This window comes from Prorops nasuta, unplaced genomic scaffold (assembly GCF_024137725.1).
Source record: "Prorops nasuta isolate Cenicafe-Biocafe unplaced genomic scaffold, Cenicafe_Pnas_1.2 PNAS00031, whole genome shotgun sequence".
Taxonomy (NCBI): domain Eukaryota; kingdom Metazoa; phylum Arthropoda; class Insecta; order Hymenoptera; family Bethylidae; genus Prorops; species Prorops nasuta.
Genome location: NW_027116828.1, coordinates 660,562 through 688,154, shown reverse-complemented (window position 1 = coordinate 688,154; position 27,593 = coordinate 660,562). Strand labels below are relative to the sequence as shown.

Sequence of the window (27,593 nt, the reverse complement as noted above, 5' to 3'; positions counted from 1 at the left end):
AGTGGAAACTATTAATAACAAGGAAATTCCAGCTATCGTAATAGATAATTCAACAGATATTGCATATAAATTGATTGTAATAATAAATAAACTTACAAAAGAAGGAACAACTCTAATTTGTAATTATAAATGAAGGTGTTTTATAAAGTAAATAAACGAATAGTATTTATGGCTATATTGTCTTTATACAATTATGTGTTATTATTTTCAGATCCTTTCATATAGACATAGAATTACTATATACCATAGTAAATCAAATAAGTTAATTCATATTTTTCAACGTTAGACCTACAAATTTCAAAGATACAATAACTCATGTTACATATACATATGTGTATAACAGATTTTATTGGACAAAATAGATTGATAATTCTATAAATAATTAACCAAACCTAACACTTACAAACTCATAATAATAAATATGATAATTTTGGATTACTCCCTTGTGTGTTTACATTGTACATACATATAAAATACTAAACTGTTCCCAATACAAACAATTCAATTCTCATATCCAATATTATGCTCTAGCAAAGTGCGACTCATATTAATGCTATTGTTAAATTATGTAAATATGAGTTTAATCAGCTGGATACAATGGTACGTAGATTTGAGCATGCAGTCTTCGCTAAATTTAAGTCCATCCATACATCAATGGAAAAACTCAATTGGCTTATTATTTCCTATAGATTATTCATCGAAGTCAATCATCAGTTTATAATTTGTTAATCTGTAAAATTAAAGCCACATTTGAACAAAGAATTTTGCCCTTACATTAATTTATCCATTTGATAGATATATACAAATAAATGATAATTTATCTAATTGTATCTCCATTCTTCAATGCGATGTGACAATAAAGTATTCTTCATTAATTATATACAAAAACCAATTAAATTCATTTATTAATATTTCTTATATATTTTTCCAAGTATTCCAATTCTATACTATATATATTGCTCCTATTTTCTCACTGGAATTATTTCTCAGTTAACCTCATCCTGTCAAAAACACATGTACACTGTTCAAAACTGAATCATGTACAGGTATAGTTTCTGCTTCCCTATACTATCTTGTAGCAAAAATGCTTCTCGCAAAATTGATTCATGTCCATCTCAACTCCTCTATACTATCTTATAACAAAAGTTTACAGACAACAGCAGACGAAACGCGACATCGACAAATATGAAGATGACGTTTCGGACTTAGTAAAAGCATTATCCAAAAAGCATATTATTTATTTTGGAAACGTAGAGATGTCGAAAAATGGAATGGAAAATAATGCAAATATGGTGCATATATATAATATTATTTATCAAGTATAAAAGGGAAGAGATCGGATGCAATTTTCAGCCTATAAAGAGGAAAAAGCATCAGATAAGTATCGGGAGCAGCAAGTCAGAAGAAAGACTAATTTAACAAAGCCAAATATTCTTTAATCTTTCTTTTGATTTACTGCTCCCGATACTTATATGATGCTTTTTCCTCTTTATAGGCTGAAAATTACATCCGATCTCTTCCTTTTTATACTTGATAAATAATATTATATATATGCACCATATTTGCATTATTTTCCATTCCATTTTTCAACATCCCTACGTTTCCAACATAAATAATATGCTTTTTGGATAATACTTTTACTACGTCCAAAACGTCATCTTCATATTTGTCGATGTAGCGTTTCGTCTGCTGTTGTCTTTAACGGCCGTATTCATAAGGCGAGTTCGGAAATTGGCTCTACCAGAGATGAAACGGGAGATTGCTCATGCGAGGTCCCGACTCCCGAGGCAATCCCTACCGGTAGGCGGCGCTGGTGTTGGCAAACGCGTGTCTCAGGTCCATCTAACCCCTAACGCCATCTATCGGAAGAGACCACGAAGCACGAGCGTTAAGCTTAGAATAGGGTAAAACATATATGCATTGTTGCCAGAAAGCGGAATAAAGAGAGAGCGGAGATATTTTCTCGGACCTCTCTGTCTTTCTCGCTGTTAGCTTCTAGCAGAAGAGTCGAGGCAAAATCTTTCCGTTTCGCTTTGCCGAAAATCTACCAATATTCGATGTCATTTATATTTGCAGGCCAATGCCTTTATACATGATTTTTTCAGCATATTTATTTATCAGCATTGACTTATTTAAATCAATAATAAATTAAGGAAATGCGTATTTGATATATAATAATTATTTTAACTATAATTTCATCGTTATATTTCGCTTATTTCCGTAAAATCTGCATTTCTTTAGTTTATTATTGATTATTGTAAGTCAATGGCAATTTAAAAAAATTTAATCTTAAAAAAAAAAGAAAAGTACCGATCAGGAATCGAACCCGGACCCACGAATCGCCACGCGATTACCTTACCGCCTAGACCACGAGGCTTCTTCAGTGCACCATAAACAGATAGTCTTTTTAAGGGCTTGAAATCTTCTATTGAACCATATAAATAAACGAAGAACCGACATCTTTATTCATTATTATTCTATCATAATGGTACACAAATTAAAGAATAATTATATAATGTAGATTTTCAAAAGCTTTTCCAATAACCAAGAACGGAAACTGCGAGCGTTGATTATTTATCTTCGTTCTTGGCTATTGGGAAAGCTTTTGAAAACTATTCAAAATATAATTATTCCTTAATTTGTGTACCATTATGACAGAATAATAATGAATAAAGCTGTCGGTTGCTCGTTTATTTATATGGTTTAAAAGAAGATTTCAAGCCCTTAAAAAGACTATCTGTTTACGGTGCACTGAAGAAGCCTCGTGGTCTAAGCGGTAAGGTAATCGCGTGGCGATTCGTGGGTCCGGGTTCGATTCCTGATCGGTACTTTTCTTTTTTTTTTAAGATTAAATTTTTTTAAATTGCCATTGACTTACAATAATCAATAATAAACTAAAGAAATGCAGATTTTACGGAAATAAGCGAAATATAACGATGAAATTATAGTTAAAATAATTATTATATATCAAATACGCATTTCCTTAATTTATTATTGATTTAAATAAGTCAATGCTGATAAATAAATATGCTGAAAAAATCATGTATAAAGGCATTGGCCTGCAAATATAAATGACATCGAATATTGGTAGATTTTCGGCAAAGCGAAACGGAAAGATTTTGCCTCGACTCTTCTGCTAGAAGCTAACAGCGAGAAAGACAGAGAGGTCCGAGAAAATATCTCCGCTCTCTCTTTATTCCGCTTTCTGGCAACAATGCATATATGTTTTACCCTATTCTAAGCTTAACGCTCGTGCTTCGTGGTCTCTTCCGATAGATGGCGTTAGGGGTTAGATGGGGTACCCGGACATCAGACCTACAAAATTTTTTAAGCGGAGTAGTCTTTCTATACATCCTATGAATATGACTGAAGTAGAGGGATATTCGAGCATGCGCATAATATTAATGGAGGAGTTCCATAGGAAAGAGGCAGTTTCATGCTGCTTTAGATGTGTTGGTTAAATTCTGTTTACATTTACGTCAATGTGTGACAGGTACATTTTGACAGGTCTGTTATGCTATATGAGAGTTAAAGTCAGATAAGTAATTTACTTTCATTATTTAAGTCTAGCTTATTTAATGTAAAAGAAGTTGATTCTTTGCTTTATATACTTTTAGATTATTTTGATAGAACGTAATGTATTATATGCGTAGAAGAAATCGTTATTTCTACTGAGTTATAATAAACTCCTTGGAACTGGAAGATTCAGAGAAGGAATAAGATTAAGGAAAGAAATACAAGGTATAGTATATTATTGTTTATTAATCATGAAATTTCACAAAACTTTCTTACGCTTTATAATTATTCAGTTTGCAGATTTATTATGAAAAGCCATTGCTCCTTATTTATGAATAAAAAATGATAGAGAATTGGGGAGTAGATAATTGTGCGATGGCCCAGTGATATAATATTAGTGAGAAAAAGTCAACTGTCAGGCAACTATATACAAATTTTGCTGGTTTATTAATTACTTATAAGGAAAACTTTGATTACGTCATCACTTTCTGTAAACGTGCATACGTTTCAATGTATAAATATCAGATAAGGGTTTTATTTATTTATTAATGTAAAATTTTAACTTTACAATTTGAGGAATATTTGATTCTTTGTATTATATCTCTTTTGCAGATCTAGTGTTTATTAAACCCTGATACAGAGGAAATGCTGGTTGATTATTTTCATGTATAGTTGCTTTCATTAACACCATGCAAATAAAACTTCATAGGGAAAGGTTAAAATAAACAGCATAACTGGTCACTGGTTCGAATGGATGATGGATGATCTGGTTTAGTAAAATATACCACAGTCATAACGCAGCACTTGAGGCATGTATCAATTTTAAAGCGAAACTGATAAAGTTAGTATTAATAAAGTAGTTTGTGTAATTATTAATCTATTTTCTATTGCTATTTTTGAGAATATTTTAACACTCTTTCAATATTTTTTATTGTACTATTCGTAGGCTTTATCTGAAAGACTGCTACGGATGGTACATTGCAAAAACTGCTGTTTCACATAAATTAAAGCTGGAACCGACAACTAATGTGCAATTTGTCAGTTGGATCAAAGGAGCTTTTTTGTGTAAAGTTTCTATTTTGGATTAAATAGGTAAAATATTCACACAATATAAATTTTAGTGAAATTGTATTATTTGTACATTATTATTATTGATATGGTAAATTTTTCAGCTGGCATTCCTAAGTAAATCTCTTTATATATATGTATGGAGTAATTTACAAAATTGGCACATTAATGGGCTTATCGTTAAAAGAGCTTGAAAATTGGAAGAGCTTAATCATGCAAGCTTTATCATCTGCTTACTCTTCCCATAGCGACACAAATCTTTACTCCTACGGTCTACAAACTCTTCCAACGTGCGATAAATATCTGTGGCCATGATTTGACGATCCAGAGCAATAACATGAAGATTTATTACAAAATAGCAATGGAGTTCCATTACATGATAGTAAAATAGAATTCTTTCTTCAACTCTTTCTAATTTCAAAGACAATTTCGAATACCTAAGATATACAGAAAGAATTATTTTTCATTATCATGCAATTAGACTAAAAAATTCTCTTACTCTCTCTAAGCTATAAGGATTTGTTTTTTGAAAGATCTTTAATACAAGATATTCGATTTTAAGGTGACTTAAGCGTTTTATTATAAAAGTACAGATACAATTCATATTAAAGCAAACATTTGTTTAAAACTAATACTTTAATTTTACATAAAGAAGATGTACGGTCATCGATCAAATTATAGAGAAAAAAAAACTTGAAAATGGTGTGTGTGTTTTAACATGTAGTCTTATGGGAGAAAGAATGAAATTACATTGTATTGGAATTTAAAAATATAGGTTTTTATGAAAAAAAAAAAAGGTATTTTGAATTCGTTTTTCACAGATAAGATTAGTTTAATAAAAATAGCGAATTATCGAACAAAAGAAGACATCGAAAGTAGAAGTATGATAAACACGAACCATTGCCCTCAGCGATTACTTCAGCTTGTATGCACTAACTTATTTATAACGTTTTATGTGTAATAATTACTTCCTTATAAGAAATAATGTTTCAAAATATTTTAATCCATTTAAATAGATTTACTAAAATAAATTGCAGTTACTGCATCTCCTGTAAGGCGAATATATTATACGGCACTGTACGCTCGAGCCAACCACCTTAATTCAAACAAATGAAGTTTTATGATGCAGTTCAATTGTTTTTAAATGGTGGCTGGTTGCGAAGTTTCTTGTGATTTATTATAACTAAACCTATAATGGATAATAATAATATTAGAAAAAAAACAGATATAATTTATCCGGATGGTTATTTATACCATAGAATAAAATCATACGCCAAAAGAGATGGAACCTGCACAACGTAATTTATATTTTTTCATATTAATTCACGTAGTTTCAGTCCTTGTAAAGTAAAAGAATGAATAATTCGCTTATTAACATTTTAATGTTTTAGGTATTTAAAATGCATTTTAAAAAATTCCTGTCCTGGTAGGGGAAAACTTGTTAATATAAATAAGAAGGAAATTTTTGAACAAATTAAAAAACATAATCACAAAGCTGATAAAGATAAAAGAAAAAATATAATTTTCAAAGAAAAATTAAAAGAATTTGCTAGATCGGAAACATTATTGCCCTCAACGTCAGCGAGAGATATTTATGATTTTTGTGCTTACAAGTAAGGCTTCCATACGATATTATCATATTTAATTGATTTTAATGAATGCCCGCTTATATATAGCATAAGATAAAGTATATATACATACATATATATATATATATATATTGTCAGTTGAGATATAATTTTGATGTATAGAATAACATTATTTTATTTATATGCAATTAAACAAACTCTTCAAAACTTCTTTCAAGCCATGGTGGAATTTCAAAAATAAACTGCAGACCTCAACCATAACTTCTGTTTGTAACATGGAAGGATATTTGGCTTTAAAGTCTATATTGCAGAAGTTTACCGACAATACAATTTTTGTAGCTATATTAGGCTTTGTTTAGCAAAGTATTATTATTTTACAATTTATATTACAGCTTTTAAATAAATAAAAAACGAACAATAATCACTTAAATAAGTATGTTAAATGTAGATGATGTAAAATTCATATTTCGTATTTTTTAATAATATTGATACCTTAATTCTCTATCGAGTTGCAATCATTTGAAATTTGTCGATTATTTTTTTAATTTTCTGGATACCTGTTTTTCAGAAATTCATATACCGCGACAAGTGTTTATAATACTCTGAGTTTATTATGAAGATTCTACCTTATTGATACAATTTTTGGTGCTTTTTGCAAACAAATCAAACTTAACTGGAAAAATTGTTATTCATTTATTCTACAGAGACCCTACAGGAGCAGAAACAGTAAATTTTCAAGCAATAGATCGTAGTATTAGAAGATGGAAGCAAAAAGATTTTTTAAAATTAGACATTACACTAGAAAATATGGAAAACGTCTTAAACGATAAGAAATTGAAAAACTTTTTAAGATTTTATGTAAAGAAGAATAAACACAGATTACGTGTGTTTGAATACATTGAAAATGAAATCATAGCTATTTTCTTCTACGATAAAAAGTTATGCCAGTCGCTTAAAACGTTCGAGGAAATATATGTCGATGGAACGTTTGAAAGTACTCCTCAATTAAACAATATAAAAATTTACCAGCTTTTAACTTTTATGACTGAGCATAAAACAAAAGTAATAATTCATTGAAGTATATATTAATAAAATGCTTTAAAAATATGCTATGAAATAATTATTATTTTAAAATCAATATAGGCAGTCCCATTTTTATGGGTATTAGCTACTTCTAAATCACAGCAGTTGTATTCAGCAATATTAAATTTTATGAAATTGAAGATCATACCCAATTTGGAACCTGATATAATCCATGTTGATTATGAAACTGCTTTGCAGAATGCTTTATTCTTTCATTTTCCAAGAAGCAAAATAAGAGGCTGTTATTTTCATTTTGTTCAGGTAAAAAATAAAAAGTAGCTACGATAATGCAGTTTCATATGAAATTTATTTCTAAATCTCTATTTGTAGAGTATAAGGAAAAATGCAAAAAAATTAAAAATTTTTAAAGGCTTCAAGAACTTATTACCGGAAACACAAATGGAAATTTTATTTTATTTGAGGCTTCTTTACAATATTCCCTTACTTCCCAATTTTTTGTTACAAACTGGATTTCATCTAATAAAAAGAAAAATAGAACAGTCGAATGTCCGCAACAAATTTGATAAATTACTATTGTATATAGAAAGATACTGGATAAACATTGTGGATCCTAGAACAGTATCGGTGTTCAATGAAAAAACCAGGACAAATAATGTCATAGAACGTTACCATCGAATATTAAAGGAGAAATTCGGATCACATCCTAACTTATTTAATTTTATTAGTAAATTATAATTTTTAATTATATACTTATAAACCCTATTTTCATAATGTTATAGATACATGGAAAAGCTATATAGATGTTTTAATAATGAGGTTTTTATTCCTATTTCATAGACGAGTTAATAAAACTAATAAAAATATACACAATTGAAATTATTAATGGAAAACAAATTATAAAAAAGCGAATTAAAAGCAAAACAAGAAAATATGAAAATAATTTACAAAATATTTCGAAGAGAGCTTTCGTAATCGTCACACCCGAAAATGAAAATCAAATTGTTTATAATTTTCTAGTGCAAATAGCTTTTAAAAATCCAAATTTTAAAAAAAGTATTGACAAGTTAATTTCCACAAATACTGCAGGTTTGAATACAATAAATCATTCTTTATAATTGCCTCATTAATAATTGTTTCTATAATAATTTCTCTTACATTTACAGATTCGACTGCAATTGAGGAAAAACTATATGAGCTATACTATAATAATTTTGAATAAAGTGTATTATATTTATTTTGATTCATTAATGTTCTATTTTATTGAAACATACATAATATGTTCTATTATATACAAATAAGCATGAAGAAATAAATATAAATAAAATCTATGAGAATATGTATTAATAAGTAGTGGAGAATGTATTTAATAAAACTGAAGTAAATTTTCAAATATCCTTTCAAAGTGAAACCAACAACAATGGAATAACTTCCTTGAAGCTGTAGAAAAATTATCAAAAATATTTTTGTTTTCAAAATCTTTCCACAAATATAGGCGAGTGATAAATTAAAATCGAATATCTTGTATTAAAGATCTTTCAAAAAACAAATCCTTATAGCTTAGAGAGAGTAAGAGAATTTTTTAGTCTAATTGCATGATAATGAAAAATAATTCTTTCTGTATATCTTAGGTATTCGAAATTGTCTTTATTTGTTACGGAACTCAGATTTTTGCGAAAGCAATAAAGAAAAGACAAACGTGATTTTTTCATGGTTTTCAATGTTGATTTGTTGTAGAGTTAAATATTCTTATGTGAATATAGAATTTATTCATATAATAATATAAATTTTTCTATTTCTGTATAATTAATTAATTGTTTACCAAATATTTCGCTGAAATAAAAATGAACACGAGTCTAAAAATCCAAATCATTAAATGGTACTACGGTGGCGATCCATCAAGGATATAACAGAATTATATCGAAGAGAATACAATGATCGGCCGGCACCCAGCACGAGTACCGTTTTTCGCATTATAAAAAAATTCGAAGAGACCGGGTGTTTGGAGTCTTGTCACTCAAAGCAAAAGCGGCACAGGCAAACGCTATCCGAAGATATAAAAGAAAATATTAGGATTTCTGCGTATAATAATGCTCGGCAAACACTGTTCAATATAAGCAGAGAAGTCGGTACTTCAATATCATCGGTTTACCGAACACTGAAGCAGGAAAAATTCAGAGCCTACAAAATCAGAAACTGCCAACAATTAAAAGAAGCAGATTATGCAAAGAGGCATGATTTTTGTAAAATAATGATGGAGAAATTGGATGATGATAATTCCCTGTTACATAACATTTTATTCTCGGATGAATCCACATTTGTTTTGGTGCACTCTCCTAATAAACAAAATACGAGGTTTTGGGCAAAGGAAAATCCCCATGAAATCATTGAATCGCACACACAGTACCAGCAAAAGCTCAATGTTTGGCTGGGCATAATAGGAGAAAAAATAATTGGACCAATTTTCATAGAGGGAAATTTAAATGCTGAAAAATACCTCGAATTATTAAGAAATGAAGTGGACACAAGAGTTCAAAGTGTGCTAGGAAATGTATGTAGTTTTAATTATTACAATTTTAAGGATACATTATATCATAAGTTAGTTCGTTAGAGAGATGGTTTTAAATTTCTTTTTATATTACAGAGACAAATTACATTTCAACAAGATGGAGCTCCAGCACACACGGCAAGAATAGTCACAAACTATTTACATTGTAAATATCCAGGGAGGTGGATCGGTAAGCACGGTCCAATTGAATGGCCTCCGAGATCTCCCGACCTTGCACCGCTTGATTTCGGAGTGTGGGGGTTTCTAAAAGATATAATTTATGATAATATTGCAATAGAAAGCGTTGATCACTTAATGGACGACATAATCACCGCATGCCAGAGAATAACTCCACAGCAACTGCAAAACATATTGGAAGGTTTTCGAAAACGATTGGAATATTGCTTTGCAGTTGCTGGGGGAGTATTTGAACAATATTTGTAAATCATGAAACGTTTATAAAATGATATTTAATGGTGTATATAAATAAATTTAATATTTAAAATATTTTTAGTAAATTTATTTTAAAAATTGATAATGGCAGCAAATATAGATTCCTAAGTAACAAAATGAGCGCGATATTTGATAGACCATGCAAATTTTCATATTAACACTTATTATATTTTCAAATATTCAAAACCTAAACTTTTTCCATTAACAGTTTTATGATGCTTATTTTTATTATACATACACACACAACAGTACATAGCTAAATCACATTGATATTAATTTAAAACATAAATATTCAGTATTTCAAAAACATATAGATTTCGATCTCTTCAAGCTGAATGAAGAAAAGCTATAGTATACAATGTCATTCAGAAGTATCTCGTAATTTAATATCTATTAAAGGGTTAGACATTTTTGCTGCTTTCCTTTTAATAAAAAACCTTAGTTAAATTTAAGTTGAATGACTCGGTTGAATGTGTAACTAAAAATTTATACAAATGAGCTAATGTAATTCATTTCAATCGTAAAAGGAAAGCATCTTTTATCACAGTATTATTATCAGATTTAACGCAGATCTTTGCAGCCAATTAAAGCATAAACAATTACAAAATCAATACTTTGTTATCTATTGTCATAGATTTTATAATTTTCAATTTTTCGGATGGTCTTCACTTCAATTCATCAATCCAGAGCGTAATAGAATTAAAATAAATCACTACAGCCAATCTTCTAACTTCAATTTTATCTGTTTAGAAAGAAACCATTATTGTTAATCAATTTTTATAATTCTCATTATTAGAGATACAGAATCTGAAATGTTTTACCCTGCTATAATCATCAATATTATGTTTAGAAATGACAAAATTTTCCTCTAAATCCTAAGGGAGCTTTTGAACGAAGTATATTTGATGTTCCACCAGACAATTTTTATGACACGCATACCCTTATCATATTTGTATATTGAAGTCAACTCTCCCAACAATCCCCATCAATATTGAAAGTACCTGTAATAAAATTAAACCACAAAGAATCATACTTGATTGGATTTCAGATCTACCTAATGCTAATGAGTTACTTATCTGAATATTTGTTTGATCCATGTTTTCCGCAAACAGTAGAAAGTTTAGAGAAATTTGCTTCATTTCTATCCGAATGAAACACAACAACAAAAAGATGCAACAAATTAAACTTAATTTATCTAAATCTGTGCCTTGATATTAACATGTCGTTTACATTGTTTTTCATAATCTTTCTTTGTTCGTCTGGTTGCAATTATATCCAATAAACGAGCACACTGATTTACCATACGCAGCTGTCTGGAATTTTTGGCGAGTAAAAACATTTTTCAAGCTATGCATATTTTAATATGTTTATAGACTTGATGATCTGCAAAGGAAATGGTTATTTTTGTACAAAAACAAGAGATTAAAACTTTAATTAATAATTTTTAATAACATTTCTTATTAATTTTTACCTTTCGAAACCTTTACCAATCTCCCACTTTTCCTACATTTTAAGTATACCTATAATTTTTAATGCATTATTTAATTAAATTTAGTTCTTAACAATTTAAATATTCAATATACTATATTCGTTATTTAACTACGTACAATTAATTCTCCATTATTTCGGTTTACCTTTACACTTTCATCAACTTCTCATTATTATTATTTAGTTAACCTCACTCCAAACTTTTGACACTTCTCTCATTCTCTCCTCTTTCTATTTACGAAACGCATAGAAACATTTCTACACACCGATAATAGCGGCTGGACCCTGTATTTGGAATTATAAAATTGGTAATAGCTGGTTTTCGGTTGGCAATACACGAAACTGACCAATCACCGTTCTCGGATTCATTCAGATTCAGTGCTATAGTCAAATAACACGAATCTCCTATATGCCGGAGTTGGAGAAAAACCCTGTATGGCTACCACATTTATTTTGATGGCTTTATGAACAGCATACTACCATTGCTGGGATTCTGTAACTTCCCAGCGATGATTGTCGGTATCGCTAACTACCCATACTTGTCGCTTGCAGTAACGAAAAGAGCGATTCTGTAACTTCCGTCTATATGGATTCAGTAACTAGTTACCGACAACTTTCGGTAATTGAATCGAGTTACCGAGAGATATCGGTAAGAGCGATTCTGTAACACAAAGTTTTCGATAATTGTCGTTAAAAATGTCTCGGTCGCTACCGAATTCTATCGTTAACTAAACGACGACCGTGATAGGCGTCGGTAGATGTTTACCGAGAAAGTAAATATAATAAATGTCACAAATATTTCTTAAATTAATTTTTAGAAATCACAAAAAAGTACTTACAATAAATTTTCTTTATAAATTAAGGCGTGCGAGACAATGTCCCAAGTCGGCTCCGAGCCTGTGGTCAGAAGGGAAGGTTCATTGTTCTTGAAATAAAATGGTCAAAACACAGGTTAATGGAAAATAGGAGATTTATTCAATAAATAATATGGTACAAAAATATATATAATAAAGCCGCTATACTTAATTATAGACTTCCTCGGGAATTTATTGTCTTCAAATGCTAGGGATTTTCGGTTGACGAAGATTCCCAAGAACCCTAGAGACTAAAATTCCCCAGAAAGGAACGCGAACTTAAAAACTCCCGGACTGGACAATTTTCCCTGGGTTACTCCCCAGTAAAATCCCCAGCCTCGGGAGGAAGCAGATGTGGAGAAGTGGTTTTAGGGAAGGGGAAGTCCCCTTACCCCTCAGCCGCCTTCTCCAAGAGCTCTAGTGGCTCCGAGCCACCCCAACCCCTAGGGTGAGTCTACCCCTCCCACTACCCGACTCTTTCGAGAGCCCTGGATTGAGGGTTGGAACACTGGGTCCAAGGTAGTCCTCGAAGGCAGTGTGGAGGGGAAGGAGAGGGTTTAATTCCTCCCGGGAAGTCCCCGGAGAAATCTCCCTTAGGAGGGAGGAGATTGCCGCAGAGGGGAAGTCCCCTCTTGGTAGGCGGTGGGTGGTTGGTGATACTTACCAAAGTGATTCACCAGAAGAGTTGGCCGGTGGAGGCGCTCGTTAGATGGCCGTGGAGGCGCTGCCGTAGAGGCGTCAAAAAGCCGGTGAGGCGGGTGCCGGAAGGCGGAGGTTGCCGATAAGGCGTCAAAAATGCTGCTGTTGCTGCTGCTATACAGCTGTCGAGCCAGTCTGGGGTGCGATGGGTCCTTATCAAGGACCCATCTAAGTAATTACGCGACACTAATCTTGCCAGCGAGAGAGCTGCTGCGGGCACTGGCCACCTAGTGGCCAAGCGCGCAAGTCGTGTCGCGTCGCGGCCGCGACGCGCCAGGGCCAGAAGACGCGCAAGCGCGCCGCGGAGAGACAAGGACAGATAGAACGGCTAGACGCTGTCGGTCTAGCCGTCTACTGTGAGCGCAAAAAAGAAAGGGAGATATAGCGGAAAAATGCGGAATCTATTTCTCAACATTTTCCGCTCCCCCCGATCTCGAACAAACTCCCCCCGTTGACGCGATGGCGTCAAGACAAGGAAGAATAAAGTTAACTCAGTTTAACAAGTTTATTTACAACAAAACAAAAAAAATAAAAGATATAAAACAGATAGGGACGAGACGACTATTTTTTGAGGTGGACGTGCAGTTTGACGGAGTGCAGTTCTTGGGCCGGCCACCACCGCAGGGTTATTTTGCCCTGCGGGGCCCAGGCCTTCCATTGGCGCAATTTCAGGGCCGTAAAAAGGGGCACCTCTATCTCTTGCCCGAATGCCCGGACTCTGATTTTTTGAGCATTGCGCTCGAGCTCCCTGGCGCTGGGATCGTCGAGGACTTTCCCAGACCAGATCGCCGTGGCAATGCTCTTCTTTGAGGCGATGACGGGCCTCTGCCGTCGCGCCCGCGGTCGTGCTGCTGGGGTTGGAGGTGGTGGCGGTGCCGGTGTCTCCTTTTGCCCCTCCGGGAGAATATGGCCGAACAGCCGCCGAAATTCAGACTCCTCCCGGGGGGCATGCAACTCTAGGACATCGTCCCCCTCGTCTGCGTATCCCACGCCCAGGAGGTGGGCCCAGGGATAATCCGCCATGATCAAATCGCTGCACCAAAAAGGCATGATGAGTACAAAGACTCAGTAAGTATTTTGGGAGTTTTGGAAGAAAAGACATGGCGGAAGTCATACGTGTTCCTGAAGGTTTGGAACAGGAAATAGGGCGACCTGAAGAGTCCCAGGACGCCCGAGAGAGGAGGTGGTAACCTGAAGAGTCCCAGGAAACCAGGAAAGAGAATAGACAACCTGAAGAGTCCCAGGAAGCCAAGAAGGAGAAAGTTAAGCAACCTGAAGAGTCCCAGGAAGCTTGAGAAGGAAAGAGGGCAACCCGAAGAGTTTCAGGATGCCGAATAACAGGGTAAAGACAGACCCTGATAAGGCCCGAAACGAGGGCTACGCAGGGAGTTTGCAAAGTTGCGAGAGACTCCGTTGAATCTCTTTTTTCGCGGTTTTGAGTATAGCTACACGAGCTACCCCGTCTACTCCAGGTACTAGTTTAAGAATCCGCCCCAAGGTCCACATGCGCCGGGGGTTGTTGGGTACTTTGATCAGAACCAAATCTCCTTCACCAAATTCCGAGTTAGTGTTCTGCCATTTTGGCCTATTCTGCAATGTGTAGAGGTATTCGGAAGACCACTTCTTCCAGAAGGTCTCGGTGATTCTAGTCACGTTTTGCCAAAGGTTTAATGAAGATTCGCGTAAATCCAAGGTGGAAAATTCCGGGGGGAATTTAACGCCCGACCTGAAAGAAATGCCCTGAAGTGAGTACGTCCAATGACTCTGGATCATCATGTAACCGCGAGATAGGCCGTGAGTTGAGGCAGGCCTCAATCTTGGTCAGTAGAGTGGTCATTTCTTCGAAATTTGGCACGAAGACTCCGAGGGAGCGCTTTAGGTGGTGCTTCATACTTTTTACCGCACTCTCCCAAAGACCGCACCAGTGAGGAGTGGCGACCGGAATGAATTTCTACTCGATTTTGCCGAGGGAATCAGTTTTCTGAGTGCGGGCGGCTTCTAGAGCGCATTGGTAGGCGCGTTTGAGTTCTGCGTCTGCTCCTTGAAAGTTAAGGCCGTTGTCTGAGTACATGACGGCGGGTTTTCCACGACGAGAGATAAACCGAGACAGCGCGGCGAGGAAGGCCTCGGTATCCAGTCGAGAAACGAGTTCCAAGTGAACAGCACGGGTAGATAGACATACAAACACTGCCACGTAGCATTTTATGGATTTTGCATTACGACCGTGATGTAATTTCACCAAAAAGGGCCCGGCATAGTCTACTCCGGTGTGTTCAAAAGTGAAACTGCGAGAAACCCTAGCGGCAGGAAGTGAACCCATAAGTTGGCTACCGAGTTTAGCGCGTTCGCGAACACACGTGATGCATTTATGAACACATGATTTTACTAGATTTCGCGCATTCACGACCAAAAACTTTTGTCGCAACGTGGACAAAGTTAATTGGAGTCCCCCGTACAGTGTATCTAGGTGGGTTTGCCTAATGAGTATGGCAGTTAAGTGACAGTCCGGTAGAATAATGGGGTGTTTCGTTAGTTCAGAAATTTCGGCGTTTCGAAGCCGCCCCCCTATTCGTAAAATTCCTTGTGGATCCATTATAGGATATAAGGAAAGAAGCTTTGATCGCGACGGTATACGTAATCCATGACTCAAGGCTGAGATTTCGTTGGCGAAGTGTGTTCGTTGAACAACCTTTACCAAGGCTTCAATTGAACTGCGAATTTCCAATGCAGACAGGAGGGAGTCCTCCCCTTGGCCGGTTTTCCTGGTCCGCTGGACAAATCGAAGAACATAAGCCATAACTCGGACCAGTTTAGACCAAGACGAAAACTTATCAAAAAACCAACACTGAGTTGTGTCTAATTGAGCGGTTAACGCTACCTTCCGACTTTCTTCCATGGTTTCAAAGACCTGAACAGGATTGACGATTGGCTCACGGAGAAAAGCAGGCCCATGCCACCAAAGTGAGTCCTCTGATAACTGTTGAGCACTGGCTCCTCTTGAGCACAACTCGGCAGGATTCAGCTTATTAGTTACATGATGCCAGCTGGCTTCAGGAAGATGCGTTTGAATATATGAAACGCGATTGGCCACAAACGTCTTCCAGTGTACGGGTTGCTTTGCTATCCAAGCTAACGCGACCTGCGAATCCGAGTAGCAACGAATCGCATCACAATTCCCGACAAGACTTTCTTTTACATGAACCAATAGCTTGACTAGGAGTGCGGCTGCAACCAACTCCAACCGAGGTATTGAAGTGGTCTTAATCGGTGCGACTTTTGTTTTAGACATTACTAAATGTACCGACAGATGACCGTTGCCATCCGTAAGACGTTCGTAGACTACAGCACCGTAGGCCAACTCTGATGCGTCGCAAAATCCGATCAATTGGCGTTCTCCAATATTGGGAGTTTGGCCGGTCCAGCGGGGAATGCGTAAAGACTGTAAGTCGCGGAGCTGCTCATAACTCTTGAACCATTTGGACTGCACCGGCTCAGGAATCTCTTCATCCCAAGCGAGTTTGAGTAACCAGGTGGATTGCATTAACTGCTTTAATGTGATGATTATTGGAGAGATCCATCCCAATGGATCAAAGATCTTAGCATTTTCTGATAAGAGGATGCGTTTGGTTAGTACACCAATAGATGAAGGAGAGACACGGAAGCGAAAGCTATCATCCCCGTGATCCCAATATATGCCCAAGACTTTACTTGACCCAGCAGGATCCTCAAAGAAAGAGTGCGGCTCGGTAGGTTCAAGCGGGGAAGTCCCCTGTTGATTGAATGCCCATTTGCTCAAGGAGAAGCCCTTTTTCGCTAGTAGAGCGATGAGTTGTTCCCTGACCGAACTGAGTTGCTTTAAGTCATGAGCCCCGAAAAGTATATCATCTACGTATGTAGAATTTAACAAAACATCCTGCGCGAGAGGGAAGTCAGCCCAGAGATGTTAACTTGTGGGAATTCGGTATCCCCACCACGCCGCCACTAGCTAGCACGCACACAGTGCCAGCGGTACATCGGTGAGCCAACCCCACTACTGTCGCCGCTCGCTGGTCACGCACACAGCTACATCGATACGTGCGTGTCTCGGCTTTCGCCGTTGAAGTTCGGTTAGCTCCGGTGAGGTATGAGTACGAGAGGGATGAATATACTTTTCTCGGACCTCTTTTTCGCTCTCTATTTCTCCCAAGTTTAGCCAACGACCCGCGCCAAACTCCTTTTCCACGGTATCGGCCGGCTCGATGCAATGGGAAAATAAATTTACTTTTTGACAATTATAATTCATGAAAATTTTTAAATGTTATTACAATTTAACAATTATTCTGAAAATGGTAAAAAATTATAATGAAAAAAAAAATAAAAGTAACAAATAAATAATATGGTCCGTGACAGTAATTGAAAGAAAATATCCTTGTTATATTGCACAAAATGATCACTGAAGTGTGACATTTAAAATTCATAAAATAAAAAAAAAATATACGAAAATATATTAAAGATTGATTAATTTGAAAAAATGGTTAAAAATTAGATAAAAACTCGACCATTCTCTTACAATATCACTGCACCGATAGCAATTCGGATTTGCAATTATGACCAAATTCATTAATATGTACTATGAAATGTAAAAATCTGACCTAATTTTTATGTTGAGAGCCTAATAACAGAAAATGTGGGGCTTCTCGGAAATTTCTTCGGTTATTTTCCAGTATGGAACACCTAAGCGATCTGAAATATCCTAAAATATATGCAAAAATAATAATAGGAAATAAAAATAGGACTTAATATATCACAATGTGAAATAATGTGAAGAAATAGCTCAAACCATCTATTTTAAAACTTTTTTTATGCAAAATTTGAGTGTAGAAGGTACTTCCGCCTTGAAACTTTTGCAAATTCATATATAATTGTTGATAACTAAATAATTATTGCTCCAGAATGTACTTAAAATAAAAGTTTATTGAAATTGAGTTTTACGCTATAATATTGATAAATCTGACTTTATCTCTGCATTGAGAAGCAAATAACTCAATTTCTCATGCTTCTCGGATGTTTCTTCGGCTATAATCAGGTATAATATGTCCGAATGAACACAAATAGATGCTATTAATTATCAATAACTTATGTGGGAATCAAAATTGGGAATTCTAAGCTATGCTACAAAATAATAACCAGAAATGGCTAAAATTGTCCAATTTCAAATTGATTTTCTACAAAATTTAAGTATCCTAGGCGCTTTCGGTTTGAATTTTTTGCAATTTCAGTTATGTCCGAAGAATCATCCGAGAAATACGAGAAATTCAGTTATTTGCCTCTGAATATTTGCATAAAGTCAGATTTTTCAATATCATAGGGTAAAACTCAATTTCAATAAATTCACCATTTTAGAGCTTTCAGAATTTCGGGCAACTTCAGCTTTAGAAGAAGAGCGACTACCGCTAACCAACCAACACATTTTTATATGTCATCCGTGTAAAGTGATGTAGCGTTTACCAAAAACTCTAAGCAAATCAAAATCCTTTTCCTCATTTAGTTTTTAATTTTTATAAAATGCTTATATGTAGCCATTAATTAATAAGATTTGGTAATAAATACATAAAATGCGTTCTTATTATATCAAATAATAAGTTGAGGTACAATAAATTCAATGTTTTTATATTAATCTGCTAACAAATACATTTTTTGTATTTATTTTTGAGTCCAATAAGTTAATGGTTATTAAAAAAAAAATTCCTTGTAATGAAAAAAAATGAAAAAATTTTAAGGTTCGCCAAGACTCGAACCCGAGCCTGCCGCGTACCAACCGGCTGCCTTACCATCTGCGCTACAGTGCTCAGTTGGTATACCAAAAGCAAAACAGCCTTTTAAAGACTGGCTACAATTCTTTCATTAACTCGTCATAAACGATTAAAAATAGCTGCCATAATAAATACACTTATTTACACAGCATTATTACACTAAATTTATTATGTTTTTAATTTGAAGCATACATTTTGCATGAAGATATGATAGTTTAACGGTAACCATGCAGTACACTAAATACAAAGCTATTCATATGCTACATTGTCGTCAATTAATTAAGTAATATTACAATATATGTTACGTGTAGTCGAATAATTTACGACAATGTAGTATATGAATAGCTTTGTATTTAGTGTACTGCATGGTTACCGTTAAACTATCATATCTTCATGCAAAATGTATGCTTCAAATTAAAAACATAATAAATTTAGTGTAATAATGCTGTGTAAATAAGTGTATTTATTATGGCAGCTATTTTTAATCGTTTATGACGAGTTAATGAAAGAATTGTAGCCAGTCTTTAAAAGGCTGTTTTGCTTTTGGTATACCAAATGAGCACTGTAGCGCAGATGGTAAGGCAGCCGGTTGGTACGCGGCAGGCTCGGGTTCGAGTCTTGGCGAACCTTAAAATTTTTTCATTTTTTTTCATTACAAGGAATTTTTTTTTTAATAACCATTAACTTATTGGACTCAAAAATAAATACAAAAAATGTATTTGTTAGCAGATTAATATAAAAACATTGAATTTATTGTGCCTCAACTTATTATTTGATATAATAAGAACGCATTTTATGTATTTATTACCAAATCTTATTAATTAATGGCTACATATAAGCATTTTATAAAAATTAAAAACTAAATGAGGAAAAGGATTTTGATTTGCTTAGAGTTTTTGGTAAACGCTACATCACTTTACACGGATGACATATAAAAATGTGTTGGTTGGTTAGCGGTAGTCGCTCTTCTTCTAAAGCTGAAGTTGCCCGAAATTCTGAAAGCTCTAAAATGGTGAATTTATTGAAATTGAGTTTTACCCTATGATATTGAAAAATCTGACTTTATGCAAATATTCAGAGGCAAATAACTGAATTTCTCGTATTTCTCGGATGATTCTTCGGACATAACTGAAATTGCAAAAAATTCAAACCGAAAGCGCCTAGGATACTTAAATTTTGTAGAAAATCAATTTGAAATTGGACAATTTTAGCCATTTCTGGTTATTATTTTGTAGCATAGCTTAGAATTCCCAATTTTGATTCCCACATAAGTTATTGATAATTAATAGCATCTATTTGTGTTCATTCGGACATATTATACCTGATTATAGCCGAAGAAACATCCGAGAAGCATGAGAAATTGAGTTATTTGCTTCTCAATGCAGAGATAAAGTCAGATTTATCAATATTATAGCGTAAAACTCAATTTCAATAAACTTTTATTTTAAGTACATTCTGGAGCAATAATTATTTAGTTATCAACAATTATATATGAATTTGCAAAAGTTTCAAGGCGGAAGTACCTTCTACACTCAAATTTTGCATAAAAAAAGTTTTAAAATAGATGGTTTGAGCTATTTCTTCACATTATTTCACATTGTGATATATTAAGTCCTATTTTTATTTCCTATTATTATTTTTGCATATATTTTAGGATATTTCAGATCGCTTAGGTGTTCCATACTGGAAAATAACCGAAGAAATTTCCGAGAAGCCCCACATTTTCTGTTATTAGGCTCTCAACATAAAAATTAGGTCAGATTTTTACATTTCATAGTACATATTAATGAATTTGGTCATAATTGCAAATCCGAATTGCTATCGGTGCAGTGATATTGTAAGAGAATGGTCGAGTTTTTATCTAATTTTTAACCATTTTTTCAAATTAATCAATCTTTAATATATTTTCGTATATTTTTTTTTTATTTTATGAATTTTAAATGTCACACTTCAGTGATCATTTTGTGCAATATAACAAGGATATTTTCTTTCAATTACTGTCACGGACCATATTATTTATTTGTTACTTTTATTTTTTTTTTCATTATAATTTTTTACCATTTTCAGAATAATTGTTAAATTGTAATAACATTTAAAAATTTTCATGAATTATAATTGTCAAAAAGTAAATTTATTTTCCCATTGCATCGAGCCGGCCGATACCGTGGAAAAGGAGTTTGGCGCGGGTCGTTGGCTAAACTTGGGAGAAATAGAGAGCGAAAAAGAGGTCCGAGAAAAGTATATTCATCCCTCTCGTACTCATACCTCACCGGAGCTAACCGAACTTCAACGGCGAAAGCCGAGACACGCACGTATCGATGTAGCTGTGTGCGTGACCAGCGAGCGGCGACAGTAGTGGGGTTGGCTCACCGATGTACCGCTGGCACTGTGTGCGTGCTAGCTAGTGGCGGCGTGGTTGGGATACCGAATTCCCACAAGTTAACATCTCTGAGTCAGCCCCGTCCGTGGAAGCTAATTCGCGCAAAACTCGCGAGGATAAAAAAGGTGCCGGTCCCGTACCGTAGGTCACCGTGTTGAGTTCGAAAGCCTGAAGCTCACCGGAATCAGTCTTCCATAAAATGTTCTGATACTTGCGGTCCTCAGACGCACCAGAATCTGTCTGAACATTTTAACAATTTCCGTCACGCCTACATATCGAAAGGCACGCCAATTCATTAGGATCCGCGTGATGTCCTGCTGGAGCTTGGATCCAATGAATAACGTGTCGTTAAGCGAGACGCCCGTAGATGTTTTAGAAAATGCGTTGAATACAACGCGAATCTTTGTCTTCTGTTTCTCGGTCTTAAAAACTGCATGATGAGGCAGGAAGACGCGAAAATCAGAGTTCATAGGAACAGGAGACATATGTCCCAACATAAGATACTCCTGTAAGAATTGAGAATAACTTTCAGTCTGGTCTGGAGAGTTTTCCAACCGCCGAAGTATTCTAGATAAGGTTTTCTCTGCTACCCGAGAAGAAGAACCTAGACTATGCTTTTCGATGTCGGATCGAAAAGGTAAAGCAACGACAAAACGACCCGAGTAGGTGCGTGATACCGTATCCACAAAATGTTGTTCACAGAGGGAGTCCTCTGTGGACATGGGTTTGACCTCAGGAACTTCTTCCAGTTCCCAGAAGTGGCGAAGAGTGTTTTCTATGTCAAAGCAATGATGAACCGTGAGACTATGAGAGCGACCAGCCCTAGGTAAGACCCCAGATACGATCCACCCGAACATAGTCCGCTGGGCAATCAAAGAATGATCAGAAGAATGAATGACCGGGCCTTCTACCAACGTAGGATAGTAATCTGCACCAAGAAGTACATCGATTGGAGCCCCGGTTGAAGCGAAGTTGTCAGCAAGATCTATTTCGCTAAGTGCTGGAAAGGACGACGGGGAATACGTCGGAGGTGTATAGTGAGTAATCTTCGGCAAAATTAATGCAGTTGCATCTAACGAGACACCTTGCCGTGAAAGAGAATGAAGAGTAATCTGTGCCTCTGCTTGAACGTTGTGAGCCGAATTTCCAGAAACGCCCTGAATGGTAGCGTTGATACGTTTTCGCGGTATACGTAACTACTGAGCTAAGTTTTCTGAGATAAAAGAAGTTTCTGAGCCCGGGTCAACTAATCCGCGGACTATAGCACGAGAACCGTCATGAGCGTCAATTCGGGCAGCGAAAGTGGCCAATAGCACTGATCGTGTGTCGGAAACACTGAGATGTGTTGTAGTATTCGAGCTAAAGGGTTCGGGCTCGGAAGCGGAGTTGACTGCGGGGGTAGTCCCCCGTGCCTTCCCCCCCCGGTGCCAGATTTGTCAAAATGCAGTAAGGTATGATGCATTTTACTACATTTCTTGCATCGTGATGAGGAAGAACAATTCGAGCAACTATGTCCGGGTCTCAGGCAGTTGATGCAGAGGTTCTGTGAGAATGCGAACTTTGAACGAGCCTGAGGGGTCAATGCAAGGTAGTCCTTGCACCAGCGTTGCCAAGTCCGCCATTTTGAATTACACTACGCTGCATAGTAAGTGACGAGAACAAAATATACTACTCTACGTGGTATAGCAAGTGTCTAGACTACAAACTGTAGTTTCAACTGGAAGTATACCTAAGATGCGTTCGAGAATGAATGACTAAATATGATTGGTCAATTTGGAAGGACGTTGACCAATCATGAAAAGTCACTTGCAAATTAAAAGATTTCGATTACCGTACCTGCAAAACTGATGATTTGTGCCGAAAATCGTATGCCAATTAACTGAGTACACATAAAATCATATTATTAATTACTTAGGATGAAGAGTAATGTCTTTTATGGAAGTTTCAATCGAGAAAAATTTATCTTTGTTAAGACTTTGATAAGCTGAAATTCCATTTTAACAGGATCGGTCTTTGGCGTCTTGGCTAGCTTCGTTGGCTGTATTAGCTGCTATTTTCGTCATTAATATGATGATGCATATAACAGAAACTCAATAAAATAATAATATGATGTATAGTTTTTCAAAGTTTAGGAAGTAACATAAGCTCTCATTTAAAAATTATTCAACCGATCTTGATTAAATTTTCAACAGTGCTTCATAATATTAATAATTTTTGTATGAAATCTAGCTATTTGTTTTTATATATTTATAAATAAAATATTATTTTTATGCAATGAAAATGAGATGAAGAAAAACATTGTAAGAATAAACATTATTTATTTAAAAGCATATAACTTTTTTACAAATTTAAAGAATTTTCAAATATCGAAGATTCAAATAAAAACTATAGATTAAGTTACAAATTTATATATTCTTTTTAAATTTAAGATAATAATTGAAATATCAGTAAATTACGCAATTTTGAGAAACGGGCGTTACATCAGCATAAAGTATTCTGAATCTTCATCGGAAACACCTTCATTTTCATTATCTGTATTTGATGTATTAAAATGTACATGCTTTGATTGCAATGATCTATCATATCTGCGGATGGTTCAAATAATTTACAAGTACCACTATTCTTAACACATTCCCACGCAGTCAAATTATTTTTTAATGTAGTTGTCTTCATTTTGTTCCTGTTTTTCGTTTTCGTTAAATTAACTTTACTAAAAAGTCGTTCGCACTCAGCGTTTGAATGAGGTAAGCAAAGCAAGTTTAAAACAAATTGAGATAAATTCGTGTACTTTTGTAGGTCCATAATATCATCATAATTTAATAATTTAACCCAAAAAACATCTATTAACTTTTCATTTGTAATGTCGAGTGGTAGCTGTGCGAAAGGTAGTAGACGCCATTCATCATCTACTGATTGCCTGGTGAAACAGGAAGAATCTAAATTACGAGGAAACATTTCAAAAATAGAAGTTAATGTTGGTACCGTTACATGAAATTGGGGATCAATAGATTTGTGAGGAATAAAACATTCCAAATCTCTCAAACGTAAATCATTAAAATCAAAACGTTTTTATAACTCTTTGCTTGCTTCTTTTAACAAATTAAACGTATTCAGACGAAAATTCTGTACATGTTCCGCTTGTTGTATTATCTCGGGTTTCTGCAATTCGGTATTTACCTTTAAACCTAAATAAATTTCATTTATTGGTAGAAAATGAAGCTCGTTATCAGGATCTATGTCCTTCACATTCGTGCTGAGAACATAGCTATTGTCCATATAACAAATTAGAATATCTTTAAATAATGCTGCTGCTTGATTGTAAAGTAATGGAATAATAACTTTTTCAGACTGAAATAGTCAATTAAATTTTGTAAATTTTGGTAATACCCATTTTAAGAACAAATAATAACATTTCACGAATGGATGAGTTATGGATGAGTAAATTATCTCTGCTGCTGGTAAATGCTGTTCTTCCCACAACTGTGTGAAATACATTTGAAGAGGCTCCCATTGCTCTAAAATTCGATCTACAACTGCTTTTAATGAAAGCCATCGCGTTTGAGCACTATATAACATTTTATGCACTTCAGCATCCAACAAAATGTGAAATTCCTTAAATTGGTGTTGCCGCTTACTACTAAGTTTAAAAAAATTATAAATATTGCGCCCTAAATCTTCACATTCACGTGGTAATGTTTTACAAGCATAATTCGCACATCAATGTGCAGTATGACATATGCACTTCAAAATAGTAATATTAGGACAATCATTTCTAAATCTAGACGCTACTGAATTATGTGAACCCATCATACTATTGCATCCATCTCAACCAAATCCGGTTATATTTTCTAAAGGAATGTTGCAAACAGTGAATGAATTAATAATATTGTTATATAAATTTTCTGCTGTTTCATTGCTATCTTCATCTCTATAAATTTCAATTAAATCCCATAAGGCGCAACGAATACGTTGTATTTCTGCATCGAAAAATCTAACAATAATGCAAATTACTTTAACATTGGAGACGTCTGTACTTTCGTCTGTCATTATACTGAATTTGCGTTTTTGTAAAGTAATACATAATTTATTATTATACGAAGATGCTATTACACCTGTCATCGCGGTTAATTTTGTTCTTCCCAAACGTAACATTTTGCTAACATTTACATCCTGAAAACAATGTTTTAATAGAGGTATTAGATGATCTACTATACGATACGCTATGTTATGTTCTGCAAAGAATCCTGTCAAAATTAATTCAATTCTTGTTACTTTTTTTTGAATTTCTAAAGCAGTTTCCACGGTGTCCAAACTATTTATGCTACTTGTACGCCTCATCAAATCCAAATGTTTCTTACTTCGAGTGTGTTTTCGTAATGTATGATTGTGCGCCGAAATGGAAGATTCGCACATAGAGCATAATGCTTTCTTGTTGGAAGCGTGAGGCTGAAGCCAATCTTTCAAAGCAGGATCCGTTTCCCAAATCTTTTAATACGTTTGACCCCTGCTTTCAGACAGGGCATTTACTGAAAATTCTTGCTCAGCTTCCATTATCAAAATACTTTAAAGAAATATCAACGAAATTGTTACAAATTTAAAAATTAAAGAATGTTAGTAGAAGCGACGAAGAGAGATTTTATGTAACAAACTTACCCCTATTTTACTGATATATGCTTCAAATGTATTTCACAGATGTTATTGATAATCCACTAATCGAACACTTATTTAATTCGAACAAAGGACGGTTTTACGATACTTTGCTTTACCGCTACAGCTCGTTTTAATCTGGGGATTAAACCATAAACCGTATTTCTTTGGATTACAAAGAGATTTTTATTATTGATGATTTGTATATTCGAGATACCGTCTGTGTCACTAAACGTAATTGGAATGAAGATGGTAGTTGAATGATGTAGTTTAATTTAAAGCTTATATTTTGCTTTATTTATCACTTTTACTATTTTTAGAAATGTTTTCACACAATTACACTAAACTTCACCAAAGAAATCAGTAAATGAAGAAATTAATTTAAAATAATTATCGATTTTCGCTGATATGCTTAGAGCAAAAACTTAAAAAACAAGATCAAAGACGAAACAGACAAAAAGACAGTGCCTAATGGCTAACGAGGGCTTTTAATGAATTATCCCTCCTTGAGAAGAAAATGAAGGGGTCCATCGTCCACCCTGTGGACCAATCAGATCTTCAGTTTAGCGAATGTTGTTCCTTTGCTGAGGAAATTTTTGGTACACCGAGTAGGGAAGGCTAAGGATATTTTTTCTGGACGGGAAGTACTTCTTTTACGTCACAGGAAGATTTTTCCCAAAAACAAAGTTGGCGATAGCAGGATGTTTGCATCGCAGGATGGGTTTTCGTAGATAGTCATAAAAAAAGAGAAACTCCCGGGTGGCTTATTTGCACCGCAGATGGATTTCCTCGTATGTAAAAAAAGATGTCTGAAAAGGGTAAATTGTATAGATAGTTCTTGGTTTATTGCTCTATAAGCGATAATTCAGGTAGAGAAGGTATAGGGATGCTCTCTTTGCACCCAGGATAGGAATGTTTACTCCAATGTATATTCTATTTAAAATCTATGTTTTAATATAGTTATATCAATAAGTTAAGTTCAATGTCTACCTGATATTCAAATATCATTGCTTTATTTTTTATTTCGTTTAGCTCATATATGGTGATACTGGAGAGTGAGGCAGCATGTAACATTCCACACTTTTCGTTATTCCTGTATATATAGATACTTTATTTAAAGAAGTATGACTATTATTAAGGTGGAAGAGTAATTTACAAATTGTTTGTTAACAATTTTTTATTGTAAAAAGATTCTTTAACATGTGAAGAATATATTCCCAAAGTTTCAAGTGAAAAAAAATAATTTAAGAATCTTTACAAATCTATCGAAGCTATACTCTCAAAACGCATATATGAGATGAAATAAGAAAACGAGTTCGCAGTTTTGTCTTATGCCTTGTTTGGCCTAATAAGCTTTATACATAATTTGCTATTTGAATATTATTCAATACATATATGTACATGTACGGCAAACAGATTAAACTTTGATAAGGATGAAATTCATAAAAGTGTTAGTAAACAGAACTTTTAAGTCCAAAAACTTTAAACGCGTTTTTCTCAAAACGTTTAATTTTTCGC

General features: G+C 34.6%; 2 protein-coding genes and 2 long non-coding RNA genes across 4 annotated transcripts; 2 read left to right on the top strand and 2 right to left on the bottom strand.

Annotated features, from left to right (window-relative positions):
- Nucleotides 1-327: 327 nt before the first annotated feature.
- On the bottom strand, nucleotides 328-1,535 carry LOC136782993 (uncharacterized). Its single transcript, XR_010824199.1, has 2 exons — nucleotides 804-1,535; nucleotides 328-730 (listed from the first exon to the last, which is right to left on the bottom strand). It is a non-coding gene; the product is annotated as an uncharacterized lncRNA (long non-coding RNA).
- Nucleotides 1,536-3,566: 2,031 nt separating this feature from the next.
- Nucleotides 3,567-5,723, top strand: LOC136783003 (uncharacterized). Its single transcript, XR_010824206.1, has 4 exons — nucleotides 3,567-3,741; nucleotides 3,810-4,325; nucleotides 4,463-4,608; nucleotides 4,689-5,723. It is a non-coding gene; the product is annotated as an uncharacterized lncRNA (long non-coding RNA).
- A 55-nt stretch (nucleotides 5,724-5,778) lies between these two features.
- LOC136782962 (uncharacterized) lies at nucleotides 5,779-7,952 on the top strand. The gene is made up of 5 exons (XM_066742743.1): nucleotides 5,779-5,882; nucleotides 5,976-6,197; nucleotides 6,878-7,235; nucleotides 7,317-7,517; nucleotides 7,587-7,952. Exons 1-5 carry the CDS (start codon nucleotides 5,779-5,781, stop codon nucleotides 7,950-7,952), a joined length of 1,251 nt encoding a protein of 416 aa, XP_066598840.1.
- A 2,928-nt stretch (nucleotides 7,953-10,880) lies between these two features.
- Nucleotides 10,881-25,979, bottom strand: LOC136782960 (uncharacterized). The gene is made up of 7 exons (XM_066742742.1): nucleotides 25,956-25,979; nucleotides 25,701-25,913; nucleotides 25,440-25,598; nucleotides 24,606-24,776; nucleotides 21,608-22,585; nucleotides 16,101-17,169; nucleotides 10,881-10,957 (listed from the first exon to the last, which is right to left on the bottom strand). Exons 1-7 carry the CDS (start codon nucleotides 25,977-25,979, stop codon nucleotides 10,881-10,883), a joined length of 2,691 nt encoding a protein of 896 aa, XP_066598839.1.
- Between the last annotated feature and the right edge of the window lie 1,614 nt (nucleotides 25,980-27,593).